The sequence below is a fragment of the Ochotona princeps genome, chromosome 17 (genome assembly GCF_030435755.1).
Source record: "Ochotona princeps isolate mOchPri1 chromosome 17, mOchPri1.hap1, whole genome shotgun sequence".
NCBI lineage: Eukaryota > Metazoa > Chordata > Mammalia > Lagomorpha > Ochotonidae > Ochotona > Ochotona princeps.
The window spans coordinates 4,005,186-4,027,908 of NC_080848.1; the positions used below are offsets into that span (position 1 = coordinate 4,005,186).

At 55.7% G+C, this 22,723-nt stretch overlaps 2 protein-coding genes across 2 annotated transcripts; both read right to left on the reverse strand.

The window, feature by feature from the left end:
• Positions 1 to 1,013: 1,013 nt before the first annotated feature.
• On the reverse strand, positions 1,014 to 6,193 carry MRPL58 (mitochondrial ribosomal protein L58). The gene is made up of 6 exons (XM_004592927.4): positions 5,967 to 6,193; positions 3,919 to 3,955; positions 2,183 to 2,242; positions 1,664 to 1,746; positions 1,382 to 1,551; positions 1,014 to 1,111 (listed from the first exon to the last, which is right to left on the reverse strand). The coding sequence occupies exons 1-6, from the start codon at positions 6,150 to 6,152 to the stop codon at positions 1,027 to 1,029; spliced, it is 621 nt and encodes a 206-aa protein (XP_004592984.2). The 5' UTR covers positions 6,153 to 6,193; the 3' UTR covers positions 1,014 to 1,026.
• A 3,994-nt stretch (positions 6,194 to 10,187) lies between these two features.
• On the reverse strand, positions 10,188 to 19,331 carry CDR2L (cerebellar degeneration related protein 2 like). The gene is made up of 5 exons (XM_004592928.2): positions 19,045 to 19,331; positions 14,605 to 14,717; positions 13,941 to 14,089; positions 12,941 to 13,126; positions 10,188 to 11,847 (listed from the first exon to the last, which is right to left on the reverse strand). Exons 1-5 carry the CDS (start codon positions 19,118 to 19,120, stop codon positions 10,956 to 10,958), a joined length of 1,416 nt encoding a protein of 471 aa, XP_004592985.2. The 5' UTR covers positions 19,121 to 19,331; the 3' UTR covers positions 10,188 to 10,955.
• Positions 19,332 to 22,723: the final 3,392 nt, after the last annotated feature.

Consider the following 22,723-nt stretch of genomic DNA (forward strand, 5'->3'; position numbering starts at 1 on the left):
TGTTAACTGCTGATCCCTTCATCCAGTGTTTGGCATCCAAGAACTGCTTGTTGCACGACTGAATAAATGAACGATCCTTGCACTCCCTGCCTGGGAGCCTCGGCTGTTCCTGGCTCCAAGTACCCAAGGACAGGGGTCCTGTCTGCCGGCTCCTTTGTATTTTGCAACCGTCCCCAATGGACTTTCCTTCCTTGTCTGAACTCACAAGCAGGCCAAGGGGCTTGCTTGCATGAAGGGCACATCCCGGCACAACCGACTGTACAAAAAAGCATGCAGCTGAGATTAGCAAGAGAATTGAGACTAAGGCAGCGTGGAACATTCTAAGAAGTCACGGCAGCCCGGGCTTTCCCCGACACCCACTGGACAGTCAATTTCTCTCCTGTCCCGGCTTGCCCTTCCTGCGTGTAAATCCCTGCCCAGTATACTCCACCCCACATACTCCTTCCCACGGCCAGCTCCACAGCTGCCTCCACCATCACCTATTGGTCTGAGGTCTCGAAACTCAGCCCCTCACTACCTGCCCATGGCCCCATAAGTCTGCAGGCTTCCTGGCCACCTCCAGCAGCCCAGCCCCTAAATGGCCAGTCTTCCTCCCTGTTCTCCAGGGCCCAGTTTAGATACCCACTCCCCTGTCAGCCTTCCTGCCCGACTGTGTCTTCCTTAGGGGGCAGACGCTAGAACCTTCTCTCGTCTCACTTGCCTTGTCTCACAGTCAGTACTGAAGCGGTCACTGTGAGGTAGCTGTCAGTGGAGAGGAAAGGCAGGGATTATGTTCTGGAACATTCTGAATGAGGTGGGAGGCCTGCTGGGTTAGAATTTTATTATAGCTGATACATGAAGAGGATGGTTAAGGCTGGACAACACGATGAGAGCCAGTAGAGACCTCTGTACACGTCTGGGGCTCTGAGCCCCACTGCACAGGCGATGGCACCAAGGTCACAGATGCACCTGGTCAGCAGAAAAGGGAAACCTCTCCAGGTGGACTCTCAGTCCAGGGCGGCGCTCCCGGGCTGCCCGGGCACAGTTTCAGTCCATCTCCACCTTCCGGCTGGTCTTCAGTACAGAATGAGCCTTCTTTTGTCTCAGCCTCTCCCGGTTCCTGTTTTCTATCCTGAAAATGAAATGACTGCAGTCAGCTCCAACACTCAGTGCCTCTCAAAGTGGTGATGGGGCCAAAAACTCAGTGAGAGCTTGGGGGGGCAGCAAAACCGGCAGGTGCGCCCCCACTACACCCTGCGCCAGATCCCTCTCCCTGCCTGCCTCTCCTGCCACCTGTGAGCTGGGAGGTTCCGCCTCTACACTGCTCTTTGGGGGGGGCCTGTTCCACCTCTCTCATATGCACACAAACCCACTGGCAGCAGTGTGGGGCTTTTCCTGGTACCTCATTTTCCACAGCCGAGCGTCCTCCTGGGACGGCTCCTTGGGCATCTGGCTGGCCTCAGCGATCATGTCTCGAATTTTCTGTAGGCAGTCTGCCAGATTGCGGAACTGATAACGGCTGCTCTCCGAGGTGAGGATCAATTCCCCGGACCTATTGATCTTATTTTTGTGCTGCAGAGAACAGAGCGCAGGAAAAAGAAAAAAGAAAGCAGTGTCCCACAGACTGAAGGTTGACTGGCCACCAAGGGTTTTGCAGGGCAAGAGGGGCAGGCAGGGCGGTTACCAGGATGGCCATCTTGTGCCGCACCGGCTCGGCGATCCAGTCAGCAGTGGCCAGATGGAACCTGACTTCGGCCTTAGAGTTGACTGTGGGTGAAAAGGAGAAGGTGTCAGGGGTGCCCAGGGGCTCTCGGGAAAGTTGAGCATGTGACTAAAATGAGGGGAGGTCATCCCCCTAGCCCGTGACAATAGAAGGCCCCTTTGGACAGCCCTGGGCTTCAGTCATGTTCCAGGGCCTTGCTGACGGATTCCATGGAATGCATGCTGCCCACCCGGGCAGCTGCCCCCCAACCCCTGCCTCACTCTGCGTTCTCTTTGTTTAGCACCACAAGACAAGCCCAGCGCTAACCACGCACAGCTGAGAGCCCGAGGCAGCCACGTCCAGAGAATAAAGAGGATTATTATAAGCCTATGGCGTTCTGGTAGCTGCTGAAGGCTCCCTTTATTCCCCAGAAGTGTAAACAAAGAGGCGCTCCTGGGGCCGGGCCCTGTGCAAGCAGGCGGAAGCAGACAGCACTGGTACCTTTGTTAACGTTCTGCCCTCCGGGCCCACTGCTCCGGCTGTAGGATATTGTCAAGCGATCTGCAAAATGTAAGAATACAGGCCACATGAGACAGCCTGTGCTGTGGCCAAATGTGCAAACTGCCCCCACGCTGCCCAGCTGGGCGGCTGCAGCCGGCTGGCGCCTGCCCAGGATAGGACGCCTGCGACCCTCCTGGAACATGGGAGCTCAGAGACCATGTGGGGAGGAGAGGCGCTGCTTGAGTGGTGGATGGACTAGCATTCCTCTTCACTCCAGTTGTGCTGAGAAGTGAGGCCTTCCGCCTCGTCCACGCCCACACCCGAGGGCACAGTGCAAGCTGTACAAGTGCTTCTGCAGCAGCAGCAGCCTTGGCTCCTGACCCTGGCGGGGGGCTACCCATGCCGTAGCCATCTGGTGTCTAGGGCCACAAGTGGCTGGCCCCCCGGGGCTGCCCTTCCTCCTACCCTCTAGGAGGACTCAAAACTCTCAGAATCTCAAAATGAGCTCACGGTTTCTTTCTAGGCTACACCCATTAGGCCCTGCCTGTGCTGGACAGGCAACCACTTCTAAAGTTACACAAATGGGACCTGCATGGAAAGCTGGCATCTCCAATGGCAGGACTGGTTTAAATGCTGGCTGCTCTACTTTCACTCCAGCGCCCTGCTAATGCACCTGGAAGGCAGCAGAAGATGGCCCAAGTGTTCGGGCCCTAGCCACCCACGTGGAAGACTGGGATGGAGTTTCCACCCCTGGCTTCAGCCTGGCCCAGACCTAGCTGCAGTGGAATTTGAGAATCAAAGTGATACAAATGGGTTACATGTCTCATGCCTTTCCCCCCAGCTACCAAGTTCCTCTCTGTCCCCTGAGGCAGTCAGGGCATGCCTGGGGGCAGGGGTGGGGTTCTGTCCACCCATTCAGACCCGCAGACAGAGCTGAGTCCTTCAGCTCTGGGCTATCAAAGGTAAACTCTCCTACACCTTTCCCACTCATGTGCCTAGCTGGTGTTGAGGCTGCCTGGCAAGAGCTCTCCCCATGCATATGGCACCCCAGGAGCAGGGGCACCTTCTTTGGGTGGCCAATCTAAACCATGCTGCAGAGATTCTGCTTTGAAAATGAAAGTACAGGCCCAACGTGGGGGAGAGACAGAGGAAGATCTGTTGATTCACTCCCCAAGCAACCGCCAACAGCCAGAGCTGGGGAGATCTGAAGCCAGGAGCCTCTTCAGAGTCTCTGACGCGGGTGCAGAGTCCCAAGGCTTAAGGCTGTCCTTGATCGTTTTCCCAGGCCACAAGCAGGGAGCTGAATGGGAAGCGAGGCTGCCGGGGTTAGAACTGATGCCCATATGGGATCCTGAGCGGTCAAGGTGAGAACTTCAGCTGCTAGGCCACTGTGCCGGGTCCTGCTTTTTTCTTTTTAATTAAAAAAATTTAATCTTCCTTTTCCCTATTTGAAAGGCTGAAAGACAGAGAAAGAGAGAGAATGGGCGAACTATCTCCCGTTTGTTTCCACATCCACAACAACTGGGGCCTGGTGAGGCTGAAGGCAGGAACAGGAACTCGAGCTCAATCTCCCACGTGGGTGACGGGGCCCCTCACTACTTAGTCATCCTCTGTTGCCTTCAGGGGAAGCTGGAATCAGCGGTGGAGCTGAGATGTTCTGAATTCGGTGAGGGCGGCCCAGGCAGCGCCTGTGCCCAACACAGGCCCCTGGCTGATTCTGATGAAAATGCACTTACCCACAGGGATGTCGTTGCCAGCTTGCTTGGCATCATCCTACAACAGAGAGCACATGGGGTCAAAGCAGGGTCAGATCAGCCTCACCTGCTGTGTGTGACCCCCCCCTGCTGGCCAGGGAAACAGAGGAAATCATGTCAGGTCACCCACAAAATTCACATGGCACTGTTTTTGTGTCCTAAGCAGTATCAACCCATTGGGATGACAGAAAGGGCAACTCCCACAGACGCGCCCCTTCAGGACCACACCCACAGGCAGCACTCACAGCCTGCATGTCCCCGAAAGCCTTCCCTCCCCCCCAACCCTGATTATCCCTAGAACACTTTGGTGGTCTATACTGACAACGATACCAGGCTGGTTCAAACTCACAGATTAGGAAGCTAGACGGGCCCGGCGGCGTGGCCTAGTAGCTAAAGTCCTTGCCCTAAACGCCCAGGATCCCATATGTGTGCCAGTTCTAGTCCCGGCAGCTCCACTTCCCATCCAGTTTCCTGCTTGCGGCCTGGAAAAGCAGTCGAGGATGACTCAATGCCTTGGAACCCTGCACCTGCGTGGGAGACCTGGAGGAGGTTCCTGGCTCCTGGCTTTGGATGGGCGCAGCACCAGCTGTTGCGCTCACTTGGGGAGTGAATCATTGGATGTAAGATCTTCCTCTCTGTCTCTCCTCCTCTATGTATATCTGACATTCCAGTAAAAATAAATAAATATTTTAAAGAATCTTAAAAGAAACATACACAAAATCTCAAATTGATAGCAATATTATTTAAAAAAAAAAAAAAAAAAAAGGAAGCCAGAAGCCTGTAGGGGGAGGGAGGGAGGGGCCCAAGGAAGTCCCTGCAGAGGACGGCAGCACCCCAGCAGGTGACACTTCCAACTCCTGCCCAGGGACAGTGTAGCCCAGGGACTTCAGAGGTCTCCGCTTTCCTCCAAGGCAGGCACCCCAAGAATCCTCTCTGTCCAGCACCCTAGGGTGCACCAATCTGAGTTCACTGGGTCATCAAACCTTAGAAGGAATTTCAGCTGCTTCACCTCCAGCAAGCCCTTTGTCCAGGACAGAAGGGGGAACAGGTGGGGAGAACCGGCAGGAAGACACATGTGGACCCCCGTTCCTCCCCCAGCCCCTCACCTGAACAGACTGCCTGCTCGGCTGGGTCCTCAGATCCCTGCCTGGTTCAGCAGGCGTGGTTCTCCCCTGGCTTTGCTACCTGACTTGTCTGAACAACTATCCCACTTGGCTAACAACAGCTCTTTCCTCAACTCCATACCGTAGACGCATCTGCTGCACCCCGTCCCCTCTTGGCCACCCACCAATGGACTCCCCACCCCAAAGGGGCCCGAAGATTCCCTGAGCACTCTCCCTCCAGGCGCCCCAGCCCCTCTCCTTTCCGTACCTGGCTGCGTCATACTGGCACAACAGGTAACGATGCTGGTTATGCCAAATCTTCCTCGTACTTTGCCACCTTCTCATCTCAGTTAACGCTAATTCTATCTTTCTTCGCTCAAGGTCACGGACTTAACGCCTCTCTTATTCTCAACTTCTCATACCCATTAAGTAAATTGGGCAAGTGTAAAAACAAACAAAACAAAACGGCATCTAGGATCTGCCGGGGCTGTGGTCTCAGTTCTTCCAGGTCTTCACTCACCACACATCACTTTCTCCGCGAGACCGCCCTACCTCTGATTCTCGCCCAATTACCACCCCACACATTCTGGGTTCTTTATTTTGGACCGGCCTCCCTGCACTTGAATACGAGCTCCGCAAGCAATAAGAGCTTCGTTTTCCTAGCTGCCGTATCCACTCACAGTGTAAGGGCCGTGAGGCTGGCACTGTGTGCTTGGGGAGGACCAGAAGGGAGGCCTCCATTGTCCTGGACGTGGGAAGCCGGCCCAGAGGGTGGCCGCCGGTCTCCACCCACGCCCGGCAGCCCTCCCCAGGGTGACCGCCACGTCCCATGCGCGGCGGGGCCCTAGACGTGGCTCCATGGCTTCCGGCCGTCACCTAGCAACAGTGGGAGGACCCGCCCCTTCCGCCCTGCCCGTCCCGGCTCACTGGAATCCTCCAAGCGATGTCCGAGCCCTGAGATTCAGGGTAGAGCTTGTCTAGGCTGTAGATGCTCTTGAATTCGGTGCCGTCTGCCTGCTTGTGCAGAGCCCGGTGCGAGCAACGCACGGACGGCGAGAGCAGCCAGGCTCCCGCTCGGCTCAGGCCCCAGCGAAGGCAGCAGGCGGCCGCCATGTTCCGGTCTCGGGGCCACTTCCGGCTGGCGCGGGGGATTGTGGTCCGCAAGCTCGCATTGCTGGCGGTACTTTCGTTCCACGCTGTTGCTCGTCCCCGGCGAAGGAGTCCTGGCAATGTTCCCTAGTCCTGCCTGGTGATTAGCCAGGCAACAAACAAAAAAGAAAACGCGGATGCTGTGTCTCTCCCAAAACACGTCTCACTTTCAGAGAATCCGTTCCTTCCAACAATTGCTTAACCGAGGGGGCACTCCATGCCCGGATCATCTACCTGCCCCTGATTCCTGCCCCTGTATCCTGCTCCACTTAGCCTGTTTTCTCCTCATCACTCAGGGTTATCCTGATGCAGTTGCCTGACTCCTGGTCACAGGCGGCACCAGCTTGATGCCTGTATCTCACGCTGAAAAAGATTGGCAAGGTCGGGTGGGATTGAGAGGCTGGCATCAATATTCATAAAATGCGGCTTTGCTTTGGGAAGTGGTGCTCTGATAGAGGTGCGTTCTAGGAACTGCAGGTTGTGCCTTTCCCCCAAGCAGCCTGTAGGTAAATTTCTCTTTATAGAAACTGTTGCGCTGAGATGTCAGGGGCTGTGGCCAAAAGGCACTGTGGACCAGGGGATCAGCGGTTCCAGGAGGGAGAGTAACCATCAATCAGGGTAGCGTCCTTAACGAGTTCTATTTTAGGAAAAAGCATACTTATTTCTAGAGCGCCGGGACCCTGGAGGAGGCCAGCTAAGGGAACCAGACCTGTCTTCAGCTCCTGTCTGCACCACTCCTGCCTCAGTGAGCTGCCGGTGGAATTTTGGGGGGTGGAGGTGGGGAAACAACAACTTTCCAGACATCAGCTTTCTAAGCCCAAACTGGGAACGGGTACTACCAGCCTTCTCTGCTGGCTCTCGGCTAGGAAAGAATACCCTGTGTGGGGAGCAGGGTGCTAAAGCCGCCCCTGGGATTGAGGGGGACCTTTGCAAGATGGGGGCTGGCCCAGAGCCAGGAGGCAGAGTTGGTCTGGCTAGCAGGTAAACAGGAAGTCACAGGGATAGGCTAATACCCTCCCTGCGATTATGTCATTGCTAGTGGCCTATCACGTAGCGCCAAGTGGATCCAATGGGAGAAGCGATTGGAGAACGATATAAAAGTAGCCGTTAAAAGTAACCGTTAAAAGCTAGGCGGAGATGACAATGAGGAGAAAGATGGAGAGACCACAGAGACGGGAAAGGAGAATGAGGGCCGGAATGAGAACAGAGCAGGGGAAAAGGACAAGGGCTGGAGCAAGGATGGAGAGGGATGACGGAGAAAGGACGAGGAGAAGGACGGGTGGGAAGAAGGGTGGCAGAGAGAGACCTAAGACCTAGGTTCGGGGACAAGAACGGAGAAATGCAGCATGAGGTACAGGAAGAAGGGTGGCGGAGAGAGGGCTGGGGAAGTGGGAGGAAAGCTAAGGCCTATGGGGAAAGGGGGCAGCGGAGAGAAGGGTTTAAACGCGGCCGCTTTTGGCAGTGAGGGGTCTGGTTGTGGTTCCGGCTTTTCCCAGACCCTCAAGAGTGTGCCTCGTCATTTTAGTGTCCCTGCTGGACGGCGGCAACTGGTGGCCCGTAAGGGGAATTTTCAGGCAGAAGACAAACAAGAGGGAGCGCTACACCCCTGGGTGCCTGGTTGTCCTCACTCCATCCAGAGACCTCAGAGGGGCACGCGGCATTTCCATGGTGACTGGAGTAAGCTGCTCTGGGGGAGCAGAGCCTAGCAGATCAAGAGCTGCGAGCTCAGAAACAATAAAGTCGGGACCAGTCCCTGGTGTTGTCAGGGCTGTACTTTACCCAGGGGTAGGAAAAGAAAGCTGCAGGTTTCCAAGGCTCCAAATGAAACAGCTTGCCCAGGCCATCTGGTGGCCTGGATTGAGAGAGAGGAGTGTAGGGCGAGGGGAGAGGGAGCTGGAGAGGGGATGACCCACAGGCTGTGCTCACCTGCTGCAGACCAGGGGCTGCCTGCTCCCCTAAAAAGGGGGGCACTGAAGTCAGCTGCCTTTGCCAAACAGAAGAAGGAAAGGAAGGGAGGGAAGAAGGAAAGAGCTTGTGGATAGGCAGAGCTGCCCTTTATTTTCAGACAGCCGCCGTGAGCTGGAGACGTGCTGGTGGTCTGGCCGAAGATTCTCTTCACCCCAGTGTCTGTGACTTCGGCCTTGAGGGTGGAGGGGCAGGTGACCAAGAAAGCCCAGCTGGGTGAGGACAGTGTGATGGGGCTGGTAGAAGAGGCAGGTTGGATGCTGAGGAGGCAGGTGGCTGGGGGACTGGTCATGGACAGCATTGCTCTCCAGCTCACAGGATACAGATGATAACGGAGCAGGAACACCCCCTTTTCCACCCCCCTACAAGGGCCATTGGTGGAGGCCCTAAGCCTATGCCCAGGGGCAGAGCAGATGGGAGCACAGAGGCTGCCCCAGCCCTATGGTGGACTCACACCTTCAAGGCCAGGGTGGAGCCAGGTGATCTCCTCCAGGAACCCCCACCCCCACTACAAACTGTAGGGGAGGTCGCCACTCTCCTGGAAGGGTTGGGTTCTGAGGGTCTCCAAGGATCTGGAAGAGGCGTGGGGTTCCTGCTTGGAAGCACTGAGAGCTGGCTCTTGTTTTTTGGGGGTGAAGGGCTCACCTGTGTCTCCAACAAGTGGGTCCTTCCCCCTCCCTCAGGGTCTCAGTAGCTGGGCTGGATCCCATTACTATCCCTCCCTCCACTATTCACCCTCTATGTAGTTGCCCAGAAGACCAACACTGTCCAAGTGTGCCCTGTAGTGGCTTCTCACACTTGAGGGACCTCCTGCTGAGTTTTCGGGTTCATGGCTGGGTTCTTACACCAGTGGGAACTGCTCCAGCCAGGGTTTCCCCCCTGACCTGCCACTCATGACCACTGTCCACTCCCAGCCCCACCAGGAACAGCCTGATCCAGACATGCCTTCCTTTCCTCGCCACCCTGTGGGATCTCAGCACCCCAACAGCACTGGGCATCTGTAAGGTGGTTCAGAGCTCGCCTCCCCTTTCCATGGCACCACCTTTGGCTTCATTGTTTTTTAAGGTGGTTACTCTTGGGTGGGGCCTCCTGGGACCCCCCATGTTGTAACCTAAGCTCCAAGTCAGTGGGGGCACAGGACTCCTCCTAGTACCTCCTAGCATTTGGAGCTGTCCGGTGCCACTGCCAGGGAAGTGAGGGAGACACCGAGAACCCAGGCCTGAGCAGCCTCAGCATGATGTGGAGAGCCGCAGGAGCGAATTCGGAACCCCCTGGCCTCCCGGCAGGTGTGTGGGAACAGAGGCAATCACACAAGATACACGGAAGCCATTTCTGCTTTTAGAAGACTGGTGCGTTTTTTATTAAAGAAGAGAATAAAGCATTTGTAAATATATCATGTATACTTCAACAATGATGCTACTCAGTGGTTGCTACAGAACTGGGGAGCCAATGGACCGGAACTCCCCGCCCCCATTCCCTCTCCAATGGAGACATGAGGGGAGGGCCAGGAGCTCTAATTCCCTCAGTGACAAAAAGTCCAACGGATCCAAGCCAGGTGCCAGCTCATATCACAGTGCCGCCTGGAGGGGCGGGTTGGTAACTCCAGGGAGGTCGGGCATGCGTGTTGAGAAGACCCCATTATCCATTAGAAATAAGGCATGAAGTTTCCCAGTGGGGTCTGCTGCTCTTGAGGGCCACTGTGGGGCTCCTGTGACCCTCAGGGCTTCAGGAAAGGCAGCCAAAGAACTGGGAGCCCCAAAGGATGGCCCAGGGCATCTTCTAGTTGAAGCTTCACTCTGTGACACCTTAAACCAAAGATGGTACCCTGGACTCTCCTAGGTCCCCAAAACACCCCACACACAGGAGGGCAGGAAACATGGTCTTTGCTTGCCTTGCCATCCTAATTCAGTGCAGGGTGGGGATCTTGGGCAGTCCCCAGTGAATGGGGGTCAAGGGTGGATACCGGGTCCGCTAGCTGGTGGCATCTACCCAGGACGACATCCTGGATGCTAGGACCTGTGCCAGGCTGGGCCTGTGGAGTGAATGAGACGTCATGGTCCCTGAGATGGGGAGCAGGTGGAGAGTGGGAGGCAGAGTCAGAGTGCAGACCAGCGGGGGCTCCCCACACCTGGCCCCCCAGAAGGCTTAACCTGCCCAGAAGGTATTTCTGGGGCAGGTCTGGTGGGGCCTGGCCCCAAGACTCCATCCTCTGATTGGCTACAGATCTGTGGTGGGCAGAGGGTCCTGGATAAGGAGGGGGCTGGGCAGCCAAGGGGGGATCTGCTCAGGCCCCTGGGGCGAGCAGTTGGCACTCGGGGAATGGTGGTGAGGCATGCTTGGTAAGAAGCAGTTGGGTGGTCCCGGAGAGCCCAGAACATGCCATGGCCGGCTCTGAGGACACTTTCAAGTGTTTCCAGTTGTAGCAAGGGGTCAGTGAGAGACCTTGCCTTGGAAATCTCAGAAAAACTGAAATTTGGAAAGAAAAAAGAGCCAACCGAGGTAGAATGGCTTTAGAAGCTGGGCACATCTCCCCATCTGAGGAGGAGATCCAGGGTCAGGAAGCCAGAGCAAGGAGAGCTTGGGAGTCCCCTCTGCCCCCTTCTGCCCCCGCCACCCAGGGTGAGGGAGGAAGGGAGACGTTTGGCTTTGAAATTGAGCCAGGTCATTGGAGGCAGAACAGGCTGGCCAGCTCCACATGGAGACGGCTCCAGACAACATGGCCACCAGCTCTCATGTATTGCTCTCTCTCTTTCTGGAGGCAGCATGAGGCCCATAGTAGGGGTGGGGAAGGAGGAAGGAGGGTCACTTGGTGCTCTGAGTCTTGAGTTTGGTGGCATTGATGTCCGCCTTGGTTTTCTGGATCCTGGAGAAGATTTCCTTGAAAAGCGCCTTATACTCTGGTTGGCTCTGCTCCAGCCGCTTGTCCACTGCCTCCACGTGCTGGCTCAGGCTCTTCTCACCAGCCTTGGCCTCCCCAAGGCCCTCCTCACTCCCGAGCAGGTCCCTCCACGAGCTGTCCCGGGAGATGGGTCGTGAGGTCTGCACGCCGGTGTGCCGCACCCCGGCCCCGTGCTGCCGGCACTTGCTCAGCAGCTCCTCGTACTTCTCCAGGAGAGCATGGTACTGCTCGTCCACCTCACGCAGGATGGACATGCCGCGTTTACGCACGCTGTGGGCATGCAGCGTCAGGTTGCCCACATGCCGGCTGGCTGGGTCTTTGGCCACAATGGCGTTGAGTGCTGTGTCACTGCAGCTCTTGCGCACGGCGTGGCCTGGGGTTGGTGGTGACGACGAGACACCATCCTGGATACCCGAGTCGTCCTCGCTGCCCGGCTGAGGGTCGTCTGCCTCAGGGGCCTGGGTGAGGGGTGCGAGCAGGGCCTCGGTCAGGTGGTCCTCCCGGCCCAGCAGGTAGGTTTTGGCTTGCTTCATCTGCTGCAGCTCCAGCAGCTCGGCCTCCAGCTCCTGCACGCGCAGGCGGCAGCTCTCCATGTCGCCCAGTTGCCGCTCAAGCTCCGCATACTCGTGCAGTACGGCCGTGTACTCGCGCTCTGCCCGCTCCTTGCGCTGCCGCTCCTGGCTCACCTGTGACCGTAGCACCCCGACCAAGGTCTGTAGCTGCTTGTTCTCCTGCTCCAGGGGCCGCGGGCCTAGTTCCAGGGAGGAACTGTGCAGGCGGATGGCGTCTTCACACCTGGGGCGCCATGGCAGAGGGCAGAGGTCATGGCCTCTGATACACTGCATCTCTCTTGTCCGCTGTCTGCCCCTCTCCAGCTGCCCGCTTTACTCTGGGGCCCTGGGAGGCCAGTGAGCACAGATGGTCTTGGCCAGGGTCCTGCACATGTAGCACCTGAGCCCAGAAATGGGAGGTGCAGGCAAGAAGCTCCAGGTGGGGGCCGAGGGGGTGGGAGGGGTACATGGTGCATGCCTCCCTCCCCCAACTCCTTACTGGTTAGTGTTGGCTGGGCAAGCCCCCTCTTTCCCTTCTAAGTATCCATCACCTCCCTGCCCTGACCCCTTGCAGCCTAGGTAGTAGCTGTTCTCTTTGGTTGCAACCCTGTACACCAGGTGGCTTCCCTATGCCTTCCCTCTAACCTCCCTGCCAAAAACTGGGTGGGAAACTGCTTCTTATAGGAGCGTTGGTTCAAGTCCGGGTTGCTCTGCACTTTCAATCTAGCTTCCTGCTAATGTGCCTGGGAGGTAGCAGCAGATGGCCAAGTGCTTGGGTTTCAACCTCCATGTGGGAGATCCCGGGGAAGCTCCTGGCTCCTTGCTTTAGCGTGGCCCAACCTGGGCTGTTATGAATATTTAGGGAGTGAACCAGCACACAGATCTTCCATCTGCTGGTTCACTCACTCCCCAAATGACTGCAATGCCTGGAGCTGGGCGGATCCGGAGCCAGGAGTCGGGAGCCCTGCCACGGGGACCATCTTCCACTGCCTTCCCAGGTGCATCGACAGGAAGCTGGATCAGGATGATGGCGCTGCCAGTGATGGCTTTTACCTGCTACGCCACAGTGCCAGTCCCAAATAAATCTTAAAAAATAAAAGAAAAAGGTGACCTCGGCTAAGACACCCTTGGAGCCTCAGTGTTCTCACCTGAGACATGGATGTGATAGAACACACCTCTGGGTACCACGTGAGAATGACATCAGCAGAGTGGTCTAAACACCAGTGCTGCGGCCGTTGCTAGAACAGTCCCTCTCCTAGCCTGGACCATACACTGACTCTAGTTCCCTCCTGCTGCCTACTGCCTGCTGCCCGCCCACTCCCTCCTCCCTGACCTACCGGGGACTGGTGCAGAGCTCCTTGAAGCAGGGGAAGGTGTGGATGGTACGCCTGCGCTCCCGCTTCTCCTGGCGCACTCGCAGCTGCTCCAGGTCCCTCAGCTGCTCCACCTGAGCCTGCAGCTCCTCCACCTGGGCCTGCAGCTCCTCCACCTGGGCCTGCAGGCGCTCGATGGTCTCTGTCAGCCTGAGGTTGGGAGTGGGGATGGGGGAACACACATGGGAGGAGGTACCAGGAGAAAGGGCCAGCCCTCCTCCCTGAAGCTCTGGCTCTAAGTCACACTGCCTGGGGCTGATGTCACATGGACACACCCTGCCAGCCCCAGGACCCATCTCATCCCAGACCTTCCTAGCTGAGCTGGTCACTCCTCCTGGGCCACCCAGTCCCTTGAGTGCTGCTCTACCCCAGCTCGTCCTGTGCTGCAGTAAAACCTGCATGGTGGCCTCTCCCGCCTCAGACTGCAGTGTTTGTGTCCTCATTATGATATCACCGGCGCCCCAAACTCAGCCTGCTACGTTGGTGCTAACCTAAGGGTTGTGGGGGCCAGCACTGTCATGCAGTGGGTTAAGCCACTAACTGCAATGTCAGTGTCCCACAGGAGTGCCATGTTCTAATCCCAGCTGAGCAAATTCCAAACCAACTCCCTGCTCGTGTGCTTAGGGAAAACAGAGGACAATGGCCCCAGCGTTTGGGCCTTCACACTCATGTGGGAGACCCGGACAGAGTTCCAGGAGGTTTCTGCCCGACCCAGCTCTGGCCAACAGAACCATTTGGGGAGTGAGCCAGCACATGGAAGACCTTTCTCTTTCTCTAACTCTGCCATTCAACTAAATAAATAAAACTTCAGGAGCAAAAAAGTAGAACAGGGGTGGTGGGCTGGGTTTTGGGCGCAGTGGGGAGGGTAGTACCATCTCAGGTGCCTGCAGCAGTGTGCAGGTCACCCCACTCCCGCCTGGCCATCATGCACATGCCCCTTCCCTGCCCCCAGCCCGGCCCTCACCCATGGATCTTCTGCTGGGCAGCCTTACTCTCCACCACCAGCTGCTGGTTGTTCAGCTCCAGGTCCCGCGCAGTGACATCCAGCTGCTCATACACTTTGGCGTGCTGCTCGTTGACGTGTCTCAGCGTGTCCAGCTGCTTGGTCAGGTACTGGGGGTGGGGAAGGGAGTAGGGTAAGGTTTCTGTACCCTTTGGAGTGGGGGAGGGAGCTTATGTCCCCCCCAAACACCTTTTTAAGTTTTGAATTTTATCGTACAATTCTGTATAGTTTGGGATTCCCCTGCTCCCAATCTACCCCCCGACCGATTTTTCCCATATTGTCACAATAATACATTTCTTCATAAGGAGTTACAATTCCATCAGTCTGCTATTGAAGTGTGCCCCAACATTGCTAATAGAGACAATGTCAGACAATCCATCATCCCATTGTCTAGATATACCCAACACTTTTTTTGTCCAACATTTTCACTGGGAGTCCATCTTTTGTTTGGAAGTAGGGATGCATGTTGCATTGTGTCTTCACATCTGGACCCCCTACCACCTTTAAGGACAGGTTTGCCTTGAGGAATGTTCTTGAAGTGCCCTCGCTGGTACGATTGGGTCGCCTGGGAAAGTTATGCAGGCTGTGCAGTGCACACGGCTGCTGGGCCCCCAGGACGCCTCACCTCAATCTCCTGCACCTGCTCCTCGTTGGTGGCATACATCTGTTGCAGAGATTCCTCCAGCTCCTTGTTCCTCTCCAGCAGGGTCTTCCCCAGCTCTGCAGCCAGGTGTAAGTCTGCAGGGGGAGGGTGCGAAAGCCCAGGGCCCTGTTACTGCTCCAAGTCCTCGTTCTGTCTGGGAGCCTCAGTGATCTCACCAACACGGAGACCCGGGGCAGCTCTGGGAGTTCAGTCTTGGCATGGCTGGCACTTCTGCCTGGAATGTTCTTGTTCTAGACCCTCCCAGCATTCACTCCCTCGCCTCCATCAAATCTGTGCTCAAGAGCTACCCTCTCTGGTGCTAAGGCATAGCAAGGTAAGCCACCACCTGTGATGTCGGCATCCCATGTGGGCACTGGTTCAACTCCTGGCTGCTGTACTTCTGATCCAGCTCCATGCTGATGTGCCTGAGAGAGCAGTGAAAGATGCCCCAAGTCCTCTGGCCCGTGCCACCCACAAGGAAGATCTGGTCCAGCCCTGGGCCACTTTGGTCATTTGGAGAGTGATCCAGAAGAAGGAAGATCTCTGTCAATCTGTCTTTCAAATAAATAAATGAATCTTAAAAAAAAAAAAAAAAAAAGAAGGAGAAGAACTTAAAAGGATACCTTCCATATAATCTTAGATCCATCCCCAGGAATTCTAAGGAGAAATGAATGTGGCCTGAAATGGTTTTGAAAGTATAATATCTCCTTGACCCTCCCCACCCTAATCGGTGGCCCACATGGGTATCATCAAAAATAAAATGAATTTATTCTTTTAAAAAGTAGCATGTCATTGCATTCAGGGAAATAAACCATGCTGTGTGAGAGAGAGATAGGTAAAGAGAGAGAAAAGGGGCATAATCGGGTAGAAGAAAGAAAAGAGATACTACAGAGAAAAGCGCTGCTGGCATCCTGCTAGCCTTTAAGTAAAAGGCAACATTCAGTGCCAAACCGGATCATGTTTTTTCACCCTTCGTGTCTTCCAGTGACAGACACAGTGGTCTCCTGTGTCACACAGACCTCCAGGTGCAAAAGGGGGCTGGTGTCCACCGGTAGAGCACCCTACTGAGTACAAGTCTCTAAGAACCCACCTGAAACAGTCCTTATTCTATTTATAGTTCAGATGGAGGGGAGGGGAGATTTAGAATGATTTCCAAATTCTTCCCTTTTAAAATGAGATTGCCTAGTGGCTAAAGTAAGTCCTTGCCTTGCATGCGCCAGGATCATTATGGGTACCAGTTTGTGTCCTGGCTGCTCCACTTCCCATCCAGCTCCCTGCTTGTGGCCTGAGAAAGCAGTAGAGGATGGCCCAAAGCCTTGGGACCCTGCACCCACGTGGGAAACCTGGAAGAAGCTCCTGGTTCCTGGTTTCAGATCAGCTCAGCTCTGGCTGTTGCAGCCACTTGAGGAGTGAACCAGTGGCTATAAGATCTTTCTGTTACTTTTTCTCTGTAAAATCTGCCTCTAGGATAAAAATAAATAAATCTTTAAAAAAAAAAAAAGAGAGAGAGAGACTGCTGTCAACTTGGACACATAAAATCTGCATGCACATCACTACCTGTTTCCTTGGGACACTTACTGGAGGCTGACTCACCGTCAGATGCTGTGGATCTGCACCCGGATGCCTACAGGCAAATCCACCCGGTGGGGGAGGGCACACCATCCAGAGATCCAGTTCTCTAAGGCTTTCCCTTTCAGGCCCTGGGAAGATAATTCTAAGCCCCTGGCTGCCTGGTGGAGCTGGGGCTGTCCCCTCAGGCTGGTTCTGGTCACAGGCCTCCTGGTGGGCAGTCCTAAGCAGAGCCTCCCGGGCTTGCTTTTAGCCAAGCAGGGGGCAAGACTGACCCTGATGAAAGCTCAAAGTGCCTGACCAGGCCTGGACCACAGGCCACACTGCCCACCAAGAGCTGACTTGGCTCTGCCCTCACGCCCAGAGGTATTGGACCAGCCAGAACCAGGGGAGGGTGTGGGCCCAGGTGTCACCTGGACACGGGGGTTGTGGTACAAAGCTGCCCCCTAACCCCAAAGCAAGGCTGCTACAAACCCAGGCTAGGGAGACAGAAACCGCTTTCCCAACCCCTACTTTGGCCACAGAACCAGCTCCAAGTTCAAAGCCAGAGATCACAGACAAGGACCTGCAGCCTTGAGCAATTAACTTGTCCAAGAGGGTGCCAAGAAAAACAAGTTACCTGACATACACTTGGTAAGGCAACGAGGCTGCTTGCTGTAGGAACTAATTAACCTTAACTTGGGCAAAAGCATGAATAGGACATGCATCCTGGGGGACTGGGGCTATGTGTGACACTGAGTGGGAGCTTGGCAGGACCACCTCGGGTTGTGATGACAGCACCAAATGGGGGCCTTTCTCTGGATCCCTGAACGTGTCAGCAGGACCCGATTGTTCAGGTGCAAGGCGGAAGAACTGAGGGTCACTAGGGGAGAGCCGTGCAGGAGAGAACCTAGGGGTTTAGGCTGAATGGGCACCTGACCCTCACTGTGGCTGATCTTGGCCCACGCTCCACTGCCCCCATCCGTATGGCTCCAAGCCCCAGTCCCAGGATCCGGTCCTTCTCCCTAGAATCTCAGTCTACCCTTGTCTGGGGCAGGGTGGGGGCGGTGCCAGCTCCCAGGGGTCTTGGCGTGAACCTTTCTCATTATCATTGGCCCCTAGCGGCTGCCAACCCCTCACACTCTGGCACAGCTGTTAGTTCCATCCCATTTCTGTCTTGGGGGTATGACATGCTTGGAGGGTGGAGCCCAGGCCCCATGGCAGCAAGTGGCCACCCAGTTCAGCCAGTTTCCTCTGAGATGCTCCTGTCCCACACACCAGCAGGGGCCTGCGGGAACCACCTGCAACACAGCCTCAGAACTGGGCCACCCAGCCTCCCTGAATCTCACCGGACACCTCTCCCTCCCAGGAAGCTGCCCACAACTCCCACCCTACCCTACATCCCCCTTCTGGCCACACCTGGGTTGGACATGGTACCAAAGCCTTCATTAGCAGAAGAGGACTTCAATGACAGGGTAACAAGTTCAGCCTCTGTCTCCCCAGAGGCCACTCTTTCCTTCTAAGCCCGTCTCTTCCAGGAAGTCCTCTATACTGCTTCCTGTGCTGGTAATGCTGTATCACCTGCCCTCAAGTTACATGCTAGCCTCCTTCACTTACCCAGGGAAACCTAGGGAGCCAGAGCCAGGACCACAGACCAGATCTCAGGATGGTGGGGTCCCAGGGGTGCTGGGTGGGGACAAGTTGGGGGTTGTGTCAAGGATAGAGGAGGGGCTCATTGCAGCCCGTGTGGGTCAGCTTGCTCCAGGCAGGGGTGCTAAGGATGCGGTACAAAGCACAGAGCTTTGGCAATCTGTCCTGGCACCCCTACCCCACCTCTCCCCATCTCCCTGCCCCGGATTGGCACTGGTTCCCTGAAGACTCCTGCTAAGCCAGTGCTCTGCGCACGAGGATGCAGCCTCATCTGTCTGTGGATCTTGGCTGGGCAGGGAAGTGGGTCAGGGCCAGAAGACAAAGATTCCAGGGTCAGCGCAGGCCAGAGATCCCAGGCTTGGCAGATAAGAGATGGGGCACAATGCCACCACTGCACCAACCTCGTGCCCACACCCTCAGGCTTGCTGCCGACCGCGGGAAGGTCACCTCTCCTGGGGCGCATCTCCTGCGGCCATTCAAGGATGTGGCAAGTGGGTCGGGGAGAGGGTAAGGAGAGGGAGAAGGTGACTCAAGTCTCAACGGGCCTTGGCCTGAGCTTCTCAGCCCTCCTTCCTGTCCCATGGCCCCACCCCCCACTCCCAGTGATGTCACTTGGGCCACCTCATCACCGGCTCCTGACCCCTTTCCAGCCGCCCTCTCTGTCCTCCAAACCAGGGTGAGGGGCAGAGATGGTTCCAGATCCAAGCCCACTGTCGCCAGTCCCCAAAGATGCCACTCCTCCCTCTGGCTCCCCATGAGCCCATGGAGAAGTTAAGGAGCCCCTCAAAAGGCAGCCTGCAGCCTGCACTGCCTGCTTCTCCCCCTGCTCTCGGTGTAAACGGGAAGCGAGTTGGGGAAACTTTCCGGGAGCCCTGGCAGGCACGGGAGCGCTTGGATCTGGAGCGAGGCGACTTCCCGCTCCACACACACCCCACCCTCCCAGGAAGGAGCCACCTCTGGAGCGTCGGGACTCGCTCTCCCCTTGTGCCCCGGCCACCCATCGCACGGCACCAGGGCGACTGCCGCCCCTGACGCTTGGGGGGATGGACACCCCGTGGCCTCGACGACAGGACGACCTCTCCATCCACACCGCACCGGCAGGTCTCCCGGGCCCCGGGGCGGGTCTGCACGGTCCCAGTCTCTTCTCCTCGGAGCCGGACGTCCAGCCCTCCGCCGAGTGATCCCACCCAACAATGGAGCGGCGGCCGGCGTCCCCAAGCTCACCCTGCTCCAGGTCCTGCGGGTCGTACCAGGGCTCCTCCTCTGCGGGAAAGTCTTCCATCCCCGCGGCTCTCCGCATGGCCTCGCGGTGCGGTTGCGGGTGGGTGCGTACTGTGGTGGCGCGGCTCAGGGCCGGCGCGCAGGGCCCGGGACAATGCGGCGGAGTCAGCGCGGCCCTCCCGTGTGGCCGACTCGAGCTGTGGCGTCCCGGACCGCGCCGCGCCCTCCCGCCATCGGTCGCGGGCCAGGCGTCCCTTGGGCCGGACCCCCCTACCCCCGCACCGGGGGTCCCGCGGAGCCCGGGTTCGAGGCGACGGCTGCACAAAAGGCTGCAAGGGTGGGGACAGCGGGCGGGCAGAGGGCAAGCAGGGCTCGGCCCCGCCGGCAGGTGCGGGCCGTTAGCGGCGCGCGGGGGCCGTCCGGGGCGCGCCCCGCCTGGCTCCTGCCCGCGGTGCCAGCACCCGGAGCCGCCGCTGCATCTTGGCCCGGCCTGCCGGCCGCTTCCCGAGCTGCCCGCGCCGGGGGGCGGGGCCCGCCGCCGCCGGCCAATCGGGAGGCGCATGTAAAGACGGGGCGGGCCCGGGGGCGGGGCCTCCCTGGAGCTTGTCCCTGGGAATCGCTGGCTCAACCCGCAGGTCCTCCTGGCTTCCACGTCCGACTTCAGCAGTGGACCTCTGGCTGCTTCGAGATTATTCTGTTTCCCTGGAGTTATCGCTCCTTGGAGATCTCCTAGAAGCTAGGACTTTTCCGTTCTTCACTGCGAGGTCCTCAGCACTTGGAACAGGCTGGCACACTGAGAAGTTCCATGGGCTGTCGGTGAATAAATGCATTTTAAGAAGCTCAGAGTTTTAGAAATTATATATATATATATATACATATATTTTTTTTACTTGAAAGGCAGATTTACAGAGAGGAGAGACCCAGAGAGTGAGAGAGATCTTCTATCCATTGGTTCACTCCTCAAAAATGGCCACAATGGCCAGAGTTGGACCAATCTGAAGCCAGGAACCTGGAACTTCTTCTGGGTCTCCCACGTGGGCACATACAGGGACCCAAGCACTTTAGCTATCTTCCACTGCTTTCCCTCCCAGATACATTAGTAGGGAGCTAGATTAGAAATGGAGCAGCTGGAACTGCAACTTCAGCACCGCAGGCAGAGGCTCAGCCCAGTGTGCCCGATGTCGGTGCCTGTAACTTGTTTTCATTGGATCCGTTCTATGCTCGCACTGTGGGGGCACTGAGTTATGCTGTTCTGGATGCATGTTGCCAAATATCAGACCAAGGATTTGCATGCAAAAGAGCACTTGCAAATCCTTAGGAAAAAAGCACTCAAATCAGTAGAAACATGGGTAAAAGGCTTGACCAGGGGCTGGCACTGTGGTTTGGACAGCAAATGTCAACCTTCCATGTAGGCACTGGTTGGAGACCTGGCTGCTCCACTCCCCATCCAGCTCCCTGCTAATGAGCCTATGAGAGTAACAGAGGATGGGCCAGGTCCTTGGAACCCTGCACCCACATGGCAGACCCAGAAGCTCCTGGTTCCCGGCTTCCGATCAGCTCAGCTCCGGATGCTGTGGCTATTTGGGGAGTGAACCAGAGAATGGAAGACCATCTAGGGAAGGGAGCTCTCTCTGCTCCTCGCTTGGTTGCAACTTTGGGTCCCCACCCTCTCTGGCAATGACCATCAAGATCGCTCCGGACACCCCTCAAAACAAACAAACAAATAAACAAACAAAAAACTAGAATAAATAGAGAACAACAAGGAAAGCTTAGAATCAGACAGGAAACGGTCAGTGTGGATTCACTTATACCTTACTAGGTGAGACACAAAGATTAGTTACTCCTCACTAGGGTACTGAAGATTTCTCTGCACACCCCTCCTAAAACTGTTCTGCACCTAAATTGTTGACATATGTCTTGTTAGAATTATAAGCCAGTCTAGACTACCCGAAAAAAAGCCAAGTTCAGCAAAATTATGCTTCAATGCTATAAAATGCTAAATATTATAATGAAAATAGACATGAGACAGCTGAATAGCAATCTATAGCCATTTTAAGGTGTATAGAACCCTATTGTATATAAACTAAAATTGAAATGTCAATGAAGAAGTCACAGGATGTGGTTGAGAACTTGCATTTTTTTTAACATATTGGTTACTCAATACTGTGTCAATTAACTCCATAATGCTATAAATTGTTGCTGATGTTATGTTGGGGCTTTTAATTGATCAGGATGATACTCTGCCGGCTCTACCTTCAGACCAGAGATGGTCTCCCCAACAAGCCGTTGAACTTATCTGGACATTAAGATGCTGGACTCTATGCTTGGTATATGCTTGCAATGAAGGAATCTCAACTGAACTTGGACTGTGGTAATGCAACAAGGTGGAGGAATCCACCTTGGGGGGAGGGTTTGTGGAGGGGTGGGGGGAATCCAAGTACCCATAAAACTGTGTCACATAATGCAATGTAATTAATTTAAAAAAGCATAAAAAAAAAAGAATGGAAGACCATCTCTGTCTGTCTGTAAAAATCTACCTTTCAAGTAAAAATAAATAAATCTGGGCCTGGCGCGGTGGCCTAGCAGCTAAAATCCTCTCCTTGAACGTGCCGGAATCCCACATGGGCGCCAGTTCTAATCCCAGTAGATCCACTTCCCATCCAGCTCCCTGCTTGTGGCCTGGGAAAGCAGTTGAGGATGGCTCAAAGCCTTGGGACCCTGCACCCACATGGGAGACCAGGCAGAACTTCTGGCTCCTGGTTTCAGATCGGCTCAGCTCTGCTCATTGTGGACACTTGGGGAGTGAATCATCAGACAGAAGATCTTTGTATCTCCTTCTCTTTGTATACCTGCCTTTCTAATAAAAATAAATAAATCTTAAAAAAAATCATTTGGGGATGGTGCAGTGGCTCAACATCCCATATGGGTACCACTTTGTGTTCTGGCTACTCCGCTTCCACTCCAGCTTCCTGCTTGTGGCCTGGGAGAGCAGTGGGGGATAATTCAAGTCCTTGAACCCCTGCTCCTGTATGGGAGATCTGGAAGAAGCTCCTGGCTTCGGATTGGTTTAGCTCCAGGCATTACGGCTATTTGGACAGTGAACCAGTGGATGGAAGACCTCTCTCTGTGTCTCTCCGCTTTGTAACTCGGCTATTCAAACAAATATGTTTAAAAAAAATTTTTTTTAATTTGAATTATTTGAAAATCAGAGAGATATCTTCCACTGCGGATTCACTTCCCAGGTGCCACCAAGCCAGGGTTGGGCCAAGCCAAAGCTAGAAACCCAGAACTACATGAGTCTCCCACACAGGTGGCAGGGGCCCAAATGCTGGAGCTGCCTGTCAGGATACACAGTAACAGGAAAGCTGAGGTGGGACTCAAACCCAGGTACCAGATGCTGTGTCCCAAGGGACATCTCAAACCGCTGCACCAAATGCCAGTCCCTGATGAGTGGTTTAGAGTCAGTACTCAGGAGAGCCCTCCCAGAAGGCAGCAGCTAAGCTGACCCAAAGGATGAAATGATGCTGGCCATGCCCTCCACCCAGCTCTGCACACCCTCTTTTCCTGTAGCCACCCTTCCCACGCACCAGCTACCTTGGCATCGCCTGGCAGGGTCAACCAGTGGGCACAGGAGAAGCTATAACCTCCGAAACAGGGTGGGAGGATGTTGGAGCCTCAATCC

What these genes read in the sequence shown, in the direction of transcription:
- CDR2L (XM_004592928.2), bottom strand. Translation starts at nt 19,120, where the DNA reads ATGCGGAGAGCCGCGGGGATGGAAGACTTTCCCGCAGAGGAGGAGCCC. An exon ending in CCCGCAGGACCTGGAGCAGG is followed by an intron (nt 14,718 to 19,044) that starts GTGAGCTTGGGG and finishes CTCCCCCTGCAG; the next exon opens with ACTTACACCTGGCTGCAGAG. An exon ending in AGCAGGTGCAGGAGATTGAG is followed by an intron (nt 14,090 to 14,604) that starts GTGAGGCGTCCT and finishes CCCCACCCCCAG; the next exon opens with TACCTGACCAAGCAGCTGGA.
- MRPL58 (XM_004592927.4), bottom strand. Translation starts at nt 6,152, where the DNA reads ATGGCGGCCGCCTGCTGCCTTCGCTGGGGCCTGAGCCGAGCGGGAGCC. An exon ending in ACATCGCTTGGAGGATTCCA is followed by an intron (nt 3,956 to 5,966) that starts GTGAGCCGGGAC and finishes TCTCTGTTGTAG; the next exon opens with GATGATGCCAAGCAAGCTGG. An exon ending in AGGGCAGAACGTTAACAAAG is followed by an intron (nt 1,747 to 2,182) that starts GTACCAGTGCTG and finishes TTTCACCCACAG; the next exon opens with TCAACTCTAAGGCCGAAGTC.